Here is an 11,760-nt window from a genome sequence, read left to right on the forward strand (position 1 = left end):
TAGTAGATGGTGATGGTTAGGCCTCGATGGTGGCCAAGAACACCTTTCACGCCTGTCTTTGTGAATGGTGCTCCCTGGGGTTGTGCAGTGCGCAACCCAGGGAGCTGTCCAAGACAGCCCTGGGCTTCCTGACATCACATGGGGCCTCTGAGGGCCCTGGGAGGGTCATCTGATATGTCCCCTCACTGAGGCTGCCGACGATTTCTTGGTTGTAGGGATGACCTCTGCAGATGAGCAGACTTCCTGGGTCACCGGCCAGGATTTCCACCCTGGGGCTCCTGGCCCTCTTCCCTCGATCCTCCCCAGTTTTATGGGGCTCAGATTGCTGCTCTTTGACCTGAGGAGGGAGAAGGAGGGCTGGAGAGTGGCACCAGCAAGAGACAGAGCACATGGCAGAGCTGTCTGGGACTGTGTCCCCGTGTCCCTGAGCCAGCCGGGAGGGGGCACGCTCTGTGGCTGTGGTGGGTGGGGCAGAAATGCCCGCTGGTGGCTCTGCTGTGAGCTGCCCTCCTGGGGCCCTGGCACAGCTGGGCTTCTTGAGTGCTGGTGGACAAAGCGAAAGGTCTAGAGTATGTCCCCGGCCTCAGCTGACTCCTGGGTCCTCCAGGAAGCCTGCTTCTTTAGGAGAAAGGACCTCTTCTGCTGAACAAAGTGCCACAGAAGCGTCCAGAGAAGGATATGGATCTCAGAAGGGTCGAGGCCATCTCGAGAAAGCGGCCCTGCTTTGGGTGGGGTGGCCCCCACCCCAGGCGTGGTGGAAGGACCCTGCGTTCCCTACACCCCCTTCCCCAGGGTCTGCTGGGTGTCCCTTCTGTTCCTCCAGACTTCGAGTGACGGGCCCCCGCTGTGGTCGCCGTGGGAGCCCCGGGGTCTGTGTTCCTTGGCCACGTGCGGGGCTGCAGGCGGAGACCAAGGAGTGGTTCTGCGCTCAGTGCTGGGGTCAGCTGGGCTCTGCAGTGCACTTGAGGGGCCTCCCTGGGGGTGCACAGTCCCTGCTGCTCCCACTCAGACTTAGCCGATGCTGGCTGCTCCCCCAGCTCCACCTGGTATGGCTGAGCAGCAGCCCTGAGAGGGGGGTGATAGCTTTCCACCGTCGGCCCTCCTGATGTCTGTGCAGAGGCCAGAGAGGAGGAGGAGCACGTGGCTTGTCGTGGGCGGGGCGTGAACTGTTAGGAAGCAGCAGCTGCTGGGAGGAGAGGTCTGGGGTGTGCCCTGCACCCTGGGAGGCACATGAGCCGTCACCGTCAGGCCCGCTTTCTGTGCTGGTGGGCGGGTACCATCTGTCCCCCAAGGCCCTGAGATGCCACCTCCTTGGGCCCACGCACCCAGGCCTGCAGGAAGAATCAGAAGGCGGCCTGAACAGGCTGAGGGGACCACGATGCTGCCTTCCTGGGAGCAGGGGGCCCTGCTCTTGGATGTGGGATGCTCGGGTTGAGGGTGTGTGGTTGGGAGAGGGTTGGGCGAGGTGGACAGCGAGGCGAGGAACCCGGTTCGGGTCGTTCTGCCGGCAGGGCCCCCAGCCCAGCTGACACAACTGTTCGGTGCCCGCTAGTGTCCTGGCAGGCAGTGTCTGTGTGAGCAGAGTCTGTGTCTCTGTGGGCAGAGGGCCTGGGCTGCCCTGTGCTCCCGGGAGGGTGCCTGCTTGGCACCCATTCTCCATGTCCTCGGGCTCCTGAGCACTGGGGGTGGCTGCGTGGCGTGCCCTCCAGGTCCCACTCACTGCCCGCTGGCCGCTGGGCCCGGGGCTGCGGCTCTTCCAGCCACTTGGGCCCCAAACCCTCCTGCTGGGCAGCGGCGGGTGGTCAATTGTTGGGCATCTAGAACCAACCTGTAGGGGGCAGGAGTGCATGTCTGTGGGTTTGGGGGAACCTCAGGGAGGCTGACTTCTTTGTCATCAGAATCCACAGAGGTTGGTGCTCCCAGGGGTCAGCCCAGTAACACAGTCCTCTCAGGGCACGTGGGGAGCCAGAAAACAGTGGTTTCTCTGGGAGGCTGTCAGCTCTGGGAAGGAGGCGGGCAGCTGCATCCTTCCCATGAAGAGTGGATGCTCAGCTGTGCCAAGCCCCCCTTAGGGCTTCCTCACTCATGCCTTTCCACCAGCACCCTGCACCGAGTCCCCAGCGCCCTGCACCGAGACCCCCTGCACAGCCTCTGCTGCTGCCCCCTCCCTGCCCCCCACCCCGACCTGAGGTAGCCCCAACTTGGATCTCAGCCGCCTGAGGGGCGTGGTGCTGCTGTGTGTGCACCGTGAGGCTGGCGGTCCAGGGCTTGGTCTCCAGCGTGCTCCGGGCACACAGGATGTGCTTCCTCAGTGTACTTGGCTCTGAGTTGAGTTTATTGGTGGTAAACTGAAGAGCATGGTGCAGAGCTGGGTGTGGGGCCCGCAGTCCAGGCCCAGTAGCCTGGTCTTCATGGAGGTCTGGGCACTGCACTGGCTCCTCGGGTCTGGGCTGCATGTGTGTCTGGGCACCTCAAGGCCTGCAGGGACCTCTGCATTTCGCTTCCTTTGGTGGTCTCCACCTTCCCAGCATCTGCCCACCGTTTTCTCATCCCTGGGCACACAGTTCACACCCGATTCCAGGCTTTAGGGGCTGCTGAGTTGCCGAGGAGATGTAACCAAGGTAAACCGCTTGGTGACTTTCTGCCTGGAGGCAGGAAGCACAGTGAGGGGCTCTCCTCTGTGCACTTGGGTTCCCGGAGTTGGGGCGGGGTGATAGGTGCGGCCGGTGGGGCTGAGGCAGGGGGCAGTATGCTTGCTGCCGTCTCAGTCTGAGCTGGCAACGTTGCCAAGTGCTTGGGTTCTTCCGAGGGTTTAACTTTAGAAAGCTCTTTTGCAGACTAAGGACCAAGGAAAAATGAGGGCCTGTGCGTGCAGTTGGTGGGAACCCTGCTTCTTGCAGGGGATGCTCTTTACCGTAGCCTCAAATCACAGCTTTTGTAGGTCTCTCTTTAAAATGCTTTCAGGGATTTCCCTGGCAGCCTTGTGTTTAGAACTTCACCTTCCAGGGCAGCAGGTACAGGATCCATCCCTTTTTGGGGACCTAAGATCCCACATGCCTCGCGGCCAGAAACCAAAGCATAAAACAGAAGCACTGTCATACAGATTGAATAAAGACTTTAAAAACAGTCCATATCAAAAAACTGTTCAAAAAGAAATCGTTATGCTTTCAGACAGGTCCTTAAAGGTGAACCCTGCACTGAGTCCTCTTGTAGTACAGCCAGTCTCCACTGCATGTCTTCACCTGTCTGATAGGCTTGGGTTTCACGTGTTCATAAAGGTTACAGCAGTAAATCCTTACAGCTTTAGACTGAAGAGTTACTGCTGTTTCTCTTAATTGACTAAGCTGGTGAGGTTCTGTGTGCATCTGATGTCTCTGTGACGTCTTTGATGTGAGAAGCCAAGCGGAAGGGTTTCCTAAGCTCCTTGATCTTGATTGAGAGGTCATTTTAGCAAGCTTGTCTTGGTTCCCTATTTCCCTCTCTGACTTTGTTCTAATTCTGTTTTTAAAAGTATCTCAAGCATTAAAACCATTGTTAAAAGCATATATATATATATTAAAAGAAGGTAAAGTTTTAACTCTGATATGTATGAAGTGTTTGCTTATATTTTATTTAATGCATTAATTAAGGATGGAACTAATCTGATGTTACAGCTCTTTGAAAAGAGAATTCAGAAGAAAAACACTCATGCTTAAGTTCAAGAGTGCCGGGGTGAATTAACAGGCAGATACAGAATTGGTCAGTATTTATAGGGCAAGCAATAAGCAAATGCATCTCCACACAGTTCCTCTTGATTTCTAGGGGTAAGAATCATTTGTGTTACTATCAGTTTCCCACAACTTGTAGGGTCATGAAACAGCTCCAAGACAACGAAAAGCAGAGATAACCTGGAGAAGAGGGCAGTAGACAGGATGCCTCGATGTTTTCTGCTCATGTCAGAGTTTCTCCTGATTCTTAAAAAACACCTAATTTTAAGTGCATGAGGAAACTACCCTGAGCTGACTATGGCTGTTTCCCAGGGCAGGTGACGGACTGCTGGCTGCCTCCTGGGTGGTGTCCTCCTGAAACTGTCCTGCGGGGTCTGAGAGAGTGGACCAGTGATCTGAGGGCCCTCTGGGCTCCTCCTGGCTGCTCTTTGGGTAAAATAAAAAGCTGGCCCTCTATCCCCCCCCTTGCTACTGCCTTTCTAGTTCACCCCGTACTTGGGTGAGTTGTAAGTAGAAGGTGGGAAGGAAGTTGCCAGCCATTTCCGTGGTCCAAACTGTTTTTTCTCTCCCGCGTCCTCTCTCCTCCCAGCTGGCTTTGTTCTGATGCGTTTCTAGGTCAGTGAGGAGAGAACCGACACTGTCCCTGCTTCCGGGAACATGCCTTTGAGCCCCCACAGGGGGGCCCTGGACTGTTGGTTTTTGAATTCATTTTGAAAACGTTCCCCCCAGCATTCTAGCTGATGAGTTTTGTGGCCACAAAAATCTGTGTGAGCCTCAGAATCTGTTTCTGCTTAATCCTGCTGGATCCTGGATTTTTCCGCGTCCACCAGCTAAGTCGGAACGTTTGGGAAGGGGCCAGATGGCTGAGGTCCTCACTCTTCCGCTGTCCTGATGCACACACCTGGCTCTGGAGGGCTCCCAGGCCCCTGATGTCCGAGTCCCTCTCATGTTGCCTGCCCGCTGGTCGGCTCCTGACCTGCGGTGGGACAGGAGGAGCCCACGGTGGCCACTCTGCGGAAGTGGACACCCACTGGCTCAGAGGGTGCTTCATGTCGTTCTGTCCTTTTCCTGCTCGTTGCCTCAGCCGACTGGGTTGTTTAATCTTGTCCGAAATGACTTTTTCCAGAATAGATGAGTTGGGAAGGGTGACCCTCTTTTCTTTGCAAATTTGTTTAATCTTTGTCTCCCCACTAATTTCCTCATTTAATTTTTACATTTTTCTTTATTAAAAAAAATTGAAGTAGTTATTTATAATGTGTCAGTTTCCGTTATACAGCACAGTGATTCAGTTGTATACATATACATGTATATGTATGTTTGTATATATGTATATTCAGATTCTTTTCTATTATAGGTTATTACAGGATATTGGGTAGAGTTCCGTATGCTATACAGAGGTCCTTGTGGTTGATGTCCTTTACATATAGTAGCGTGTATATGTTAATCCCAGATTCCTCATCTTTTTAAACAAAGAGAGTAAGGGATCCTGCAGCAGGGGGCCGTTCTGTGTGTGGCTGCGTTGACCCCGCCCCCTCTGCTGTGGTCCGCAGGTCATGGAGGCAGAGCAGACCAAGACGAGGAGCGAGCTGGTGCACAAGGAGACGGCGGCGCGCTACAACGCGGCCATGGGCCGCATGCGGCAGCTGGAGAAGAAGCTCAAGCGGGCCATCAACAAGTCCAAGTGAGCTGGGAGGGCGGGCCCTTGGGCTGGGCTGCTCTCCTCCCGCACCGTCTCCGCCTTTCCCGTGGCCCCAGCAGTGCCTGCCCCGGCTCCCTCTGCATTCTCTGCGTCCCCCGGGTGGGGCCCTCCAGGCGTGACCCCCTGGGAGCACACAGGAAGGAATCTCAAGGGCAGGGCGTTATCTGGGCCCCGGGCTGCACTTGCGTTTGGGGGAACTCAGGGCTGTGTGCCCTTGGCTCTGTGGCTGACGGTGTGGACACGATCCTTCCCCTCAGTTTTACCTGTCCGCACAGTGCGGGTGAGCTTTGTAGATAATACGCATTCTTCAGAGCTGATGAAATGGCGCAAGACTGGTTTCCTTTCTTTCTTTTCTTTTTTAGCGACAGGATGTGTATTTCCAAAGTTTCTTACAGCATTAAAGATTAGGAACAGTTAACCTTGTCTGACAGTAGGGTCTTTGGTTAAATAAGCCGTGACACTTCCACACACGGGACTAGTTTGTAGCGGTTAAAATCATGACGACATGGGTTCTGCCTTCATTAGTACATGAATATGTTCATAACATTTACATGTAATAAAGGCAGGCCACAAAAGACACTGAAAGCTCAGTTCGTCAGACACGAATTACATGCATACACAGATGGGCCCAGAGGAATAATTTTTTTAATGTGTGTGTGTGTGTGTATGTGTGTATTTATTTAGTTGAACTTTTGTTAGTTGATTTACAATGTTGTGAAGACTGGTTTCAGTGGAGCTTTTCTCCAGCTCTTCTCATCACCACCCCTGTGTATTATCGTCTGACAATGACCTTGGGGAAGACTCCCTGCGCCCCTCACAGTTGCTGGGCCTCCAAGCAGAGACCTGGAGTGGCCTCGATTGCTCAGCCACAGACAGACCCCCAAGCTTCGCGGTGGTTGAGGGGCTCAAGAATAAAGTGCTCGCCTCCTCACGTTCCAACGACCCCCAAGCCCCTGAGCGGAGCCGGTGTGTCCCCGCCGGCTGGCCCAGAGCCCAGGTTGTGCTGGCCTCTCCCACGCTCTCCCTGGCCTGTGGCCTGGGGGGTCTGCGTGCGATCCGCTCCCTCTAGTCCCACGCGGAGTCCCGGAGGCCGACCGAGCGCCCCCCAAAGGCCCCGCTGTGCCCAGTGAGTCTCGGTACCCCTCCCCGAGTGAGCTCGGCGGAGTGGGGCCCCCCTCCCTGCCGGGTGCCCCCTGTGGCCTTAGCACCCCGCAGGGAGGACGGGGGCCGGGGTGGGGCCGCGTGCGGGGCTCCTATGTCTGGAGACGGGCCTTCTGGCGCCTCTGCCCTGGGTGAGCACGTGTTACGGGTCAGGCCCGGGAGCTGCATCTCTCCCCGCTGCCCTCACGGCCCCGCTGGAGCCGAGTAAATGCTGGCGGGCGGCTCAGTCGCTGCCCCGGGCACCCCCGTGGAGCGCGTGGGGGTCACTGCTGACCAGGCTCTCACGGGTTTCCTTCTGTCTGCCTCCCACAGGCCTTACTTTGAACTCAAGGCGAAGTACTACCTGCAGCTTGAGGTACGTGTGGCCTTTGGCTTTGAAGCGGGTGGGTAGGCGATGTCTGTCCTCCGAGTTCCCCCTTTCTAAGTGGGCCTTCAGACGGCCCCACGGCCGCCAGGTCGGGAGACACGTTCTTGACCGAGGCTTCGGCTGCTGGCGCGGCGCTCTCTGCAGCCGCGGAGCCTCTGCATCGTCTCTGGCCGAAGCGTCCTCGGTCTGTGGTCCTCCGCACGGCCCGGGGAGCTTGCCGGCGCCGGGGCGGATTCCCGGGCCCGCCCCAGACCGACTGAACCGAGGCTCCGCGGGCGGGCCCAGCCCTCCGGCTTTCCACGCGCCCGCCGGGGCTTCCGACACAGCGCAGCGTGAGGTCCACGGCTCGGGGCTCAGACGGCCCGACCCCCACCGCTGCCTCTGGGGGTGGGAGGCCTGGGTCGTTTCTGGGCGTAGAGCCAGGGTGGTCACCAGACTGGAGGCTGAGCGCTGGTGCATAGAGCCCTGCGGAAGGGGGACCAGGTCCCCGGCCGCGTCCTGAGGGGTCAGGGACCCCATCACCCCGACCCTGGCCGGGCCGGCGGGGGTGCGGCCTCGCTCACCCCCCACCCCCCGCGTCTCCCGAGCAGCAATTGAAGAAGACGGTGGACGAGCTTCAGGCCAAGCTGGCCCTGGCCAAGGGAGAGTACAAGACGGCGCTGCGGAACCTGGAGACCATCTCGGACGAGATCCACGAGCGGCGGCGCTCCGGCGCCATGGGGCCCCGCGGGCGCGGTGTCGGCGCCGAGGGCGGAGCTGTGCCCGCCGAGGGCCTGTCTGGGCGCAAGCCCGAAGCCGACGCCGTTTCCGGTGAGTCTGGGGCCCGTGTCCGCTGCTTGGGCCGGGGCGCTGCTAGCATCCTGAGTCAGCGTGCTGCGTTTAGATAAGTTTGGAAAGTGACGCGCTTTCACCACCCCCCCCCAGCCCCGAGATTCCAAGCACGCACTCGGGCATTCGAGGCTCTGAGAATCCCTGCAGGGCAGGAGCGCCGCCGGGCACAGGGACTTGGGTGGGGGCAGCTCTGATTCGAGTCCTGGCCGTCCTGCCACGACCAGGACACGGCGTGGGCCAAGGCCTGACTTCCCGTTCCTTCCCCTGTAAAGTGGGGCACGTGATGGTCCTGGCTGTCCGCTACAGAGAGGGGCGGTCAGGACTGACTGGAGGCGCGCTGGCCCCTGGGGTCACTCCACACGTGGTGTCTGGGTGCGGGGACCTATTCCCAGGGCCACCCCTGGGAAGTGGATGCAGAGGGCTGCTGTAGTTCCTCCCGTGTCAATTCGGAAACCCACCCTACTGCCCCAGCCCTGTCTGTCTGCATGCCCTGCTTTGCTTTTTCTGAGGAATACTGGCTGTTGGCTTTTCCCCCACGATCCTTCCTCAGTTCAGTTCAGTTGCTCAGTTGTGTCTGACTCTTCGGGACCCCATCGACTGCAGCATACCAGGCCTCCCTGTCCATCACCAACTCCGGGAGTTTGCTCAAACTCATGTCCGTTGAGTTGGTGATGCCATCCAACCGTCTCATCCTCTGTTGCCCTCTTCTCCTGCCCTCAATCTTTCCCAGCATCAGGGTCTTTTCCAATGAGTCAGTTCTTTGCATCAGGTGGCCACAGAATTGGAGTTTCAGCTTCAGCATCAATCCTTCCAATGACCACTCAGGACTGATTTCCTTTAGGATGGACTGGTTGGATCTCCTTGAGTCCAAGGGACTCTCAGCAGTCTTCTCCAACACCACAGTTCAAAAGCATCAATTCTTTGGCGCTCAGCCTTCTTCACAGTCCAACTCTCACATCCATACATGACTACTGGAAAAACCATAGCCTTGACTAGACGGACCTTTGTTGGCAAAGTAATGTCTCTGCTTTTGAATATGCTGTCTAGGTTGGTCATAACTTTCCTTCCAAGGAGTAAGCGTCTTTTAATTTTATGGCTGCAGTTACCATCTGCAGTGATTTGGGAACCCCCCAAAATGAAAGTCAGCCACTGTTTCCCCATCTATTTGCCATGAAGTGGTGGGACTGGATGCCATGATCTTCATTTTCTGAATATTGAGCTTTAAGCCAACTTTTTCACTCCTCTCTCATTTTCATCAAGAGGTTCTTTAGTTCTTCACTTTCTGCCATAAGGGTGGTATCATCTACCTATCTGAGGTTATTGATATTTCTCCTGGCAATCTTGATTCCAGCTTGTGCTTCATCCAGCCCAGTGCCTTAATTCAGGCAACAAACATTCAAGTGTGAGGGCCCAGGTCAAAGAAAACTGTAATTTGAACAGCAGGGGTGAGTCCTTTAGTGTACCTCATCTTGTAAACCCTTTGTGGAGAGGGACATGAAGCTCAGAGATGTTCAGTAACTTAAGCAAGGGTACCCAGCCAGCAGCAAAGATGGGATGTGAACTCAGGTCTGAGCCCATTCTGTGTGCCCAGCATTAACAGTACTTCTGTGGGGCGCTTCAGACTGTCTTTACAGCCAGGGGAGGAGTAAACGGGACTAGGATGTTGTTCAGAGCTGAGGTGACTTGCAAGCTGTGTCTCTGGCCTCAGTTAGAACGGCCCACAAACCGAGTGAGGCACAGGCTACAGAGGACCGCAAGGGAACTGTGTTCTTTTGTGGCAAATGGTGATCTCAGTGGACTCTGAGCACGTCTCATGAGATGGCAGCCTACTCAGAAGGTGACGGAGGTCCCAGCAGAGACCCCATGCAGGACTGTCCGTCAGCTCCCGCGGCTCCTTCTATGGGAGGAGGCAGCTCTGAGGCCTGGCTGGCTCCATCAGGACGCGTCACGCAGGCCTGCCCTCCTCCTGTGCCCGTGGGGTCCGTTTTGTGGCCCGGGGTGGAGAAAAACCCGACCTGAGGCTGAATTCGCTTTCCATTCCACCTCAGGCAGTGTCTGGTGACGGCGACTTCTGAGACGGGGGCTGCAGTGACGTTAAGGACCCTGGCCTTTGGTGGGTCCAGCCTCCTCCCTTCAGGGTGCTCTGCAGTCTGGTCTCGCGAGCTGAGGCGGCCACGGCCCTTTTCTCCGGGGTCCTGTGGCCGGGTCCTGCGGCTGCCTGGCCCTGTCTCTGCAGTGCGGACACCCGGAGGGTGTGTCAGGGACTGCGTGGCCCTCGGTTAGACCTGAGTGATGGCTCTTCTCTCTCCCTCGTCCCAGTGGCCTCCGAGGCCTTCGAAGATGACAACTGCAGCGCCTTTGTGTCTGAGGATGACTCGGAAACCCAGTCCCTGTCCAGCTTCAGCTCGGGCCCCACAAGCCCGTCGGAGATGCCTGAGCAGTTCCCCGCGGCTATGCGGCCCGCCAGCCTGGACCTGCCCAGCCCCGTGTCCCTGTCAGAGTTCGGGGTGCTGTTCCCGGGGCTGGGCCCCCGCAGCGAGTGCAGCGGGGCCTCGTCCCCCGAGTGTGAGGTGGAGCGAGGTGAGTGCAGCCCCCTGAGTCGGGGGGAGGCAGGGACCCCAGGCTGGATGTTGCGATCGGGGCCTCTCTGAATGCGCCGCGGTGTGGCTCCTGACGTGATTCGCTCGCTCGCTCTCATCACAACAGTCCTCTGGACAGGCACCCCCGCCAGAGAGGCTTCTGTTTCCCGGCTGTTAGCATAGGACAGGTCTCATCTCCGAGGGTCAGGGATGTCTACAGCTCCTCAGGGAGGGAAAGCAGGAGGCGCTTCTGTGCCCCCTAGGCGTCTGGAGGTGCAGCTGGCTGGCTGGATGTGGGGAGGCCCCGGGTGACCCCTGGGACTGTCAGGACTCACTGCAGGGTCTTTCTGCTTCCACAGGGGACAGAGCAGAGGGGGCAGAGAATAAGACGGGTGACAAGGCGGGCAGCCACCGGAGGCTAGGCAGCAGCAGCGGCGATGGCAGCAGGAGCCCCCCGAAGCCCGCGGGCCAGGCCCTGGAGGACGGGGTGCGGCGGCTGTCCCTGCGGGGCCCGGGGCGTGCGGGCCTCACAGACACACATGTGGTGCGGATCGGCTGACGTGCCCTGGCCCCGGCGCGGGCCAGTGTTTATACACGAACCGGACGGAGAACATTGTGCCAATAATCACAAAATATATGCCAAATCCCAGCCCTTTCCTCTAAACTGCACGAGTGACGCTTCAGTGGGCTCGAGGGCTGGAGGTCTGTCTTCGGGGCGAGTGCTCCTGGGCTGGTGTGTTTTCTGGTGCAGTCAGTTGTTCCGGGTGGGCTGTGACCGGGTCCACGGCCTTTGTTGGAACAGTCCCGGTTACAGTGTCGTGCAAGCAGTAACCTGTTCCCAGAAAAAGACCCTGAGCCAGCCGAGGGCCCGGGGAGCTGAGCCCCCAGCAGACTCAAGGGCCCACTTATTTGGGAAAACGGCCTTGTTCTCTCCTTTAGATCCCAGGGTGGGGGGGTGGGGGGTGGTATCTAAAGGAAAACAAGTGCACACAAATGAAACTCAAATATTTGCAACAACGCTTTCTGATCCAGTGAAGGCTAAATAAAAAAAAAAAATCCAAGAACAGAATTCATTTTCATCACCTCTGATTTTCAGACGGGGGCTTTTAAAATGTGTTTGCTGGGATGCCCGTTAAAATCCTTTTCTTTGTCGAAGGTTGCCATGAGCTGCACTTTTTGGGGTGGGAAGGGTGAATGCCGCGTGGGGATGGGGGGACTCGGGCAGGGGCCTGTCGTGGATGGGGGCCTGTGGCTGAGGGGGGCGGGGAGTCCTGTCGCGTAAACCTCACCCCACCAGCCAAGGGGACTTATCTAAGACCCGTGCATGCGGAATGGTGGCCAGTGTTGTTCCAGATCGACAGGGTGTTGGTTTCTCTGTAGGCTGCAACTTTTGAAAATAAACAGTTATTTAAGGGT

General features: G+C 57.4%; 1 protein-coding gene across 2 annotated transcripts in view; it reads left to right on the forward strand.

Annotated features, from left to right (window-relative positions):
- The window catches only part of SH3BP5 (SH3 domain binding protein 5), a 75,234-nt gene extending 63,474 nt beyond the window's left edge, over nt 1–11,760 (forward strand). For both annotated transcript variants that reach the window (XM_040263794.1, XM_040263799.1), the window contains exons 5-9: nt 5,258–5,388; nt 6,880–6,922; nt 7,522–7,744; nt 10,085–10,345; nt 10,704–11,760. In XM_040263794.1, the coding sequence (XP_040119728.1) occupies nt 5,258–5,388; nt 6,880–6,922; nt 7,522–7,744; nt 10,085–10,345; nt 10,704–10,903 (858 nt within the window). In that variant the 3' untranslated portion in view covers nt 10,904–11,760. The remainder of the gene's footprint in view (nt 1–5,257; nt 5,389–6,879; nt 6,923–7,521; nt 7,745–10,084; nt 10,346–10,703) is intronic.

The sequence above is a fragment of the Oryx dammah genome, unplaced genomic scaffold (assembly GCF_014754425.2).
Source record: "Oryx dammah isolate SB20612 unplaced genomic scaffold, SCBI_Odam_1.1 HiC_scaffold_2, whole genome shotgun sequence".
NCBI lineage: Eukaryota > Metazoa > Chordata > Mammalia > Artiodactyla > Bovidae > Oryx > Oryx dammah.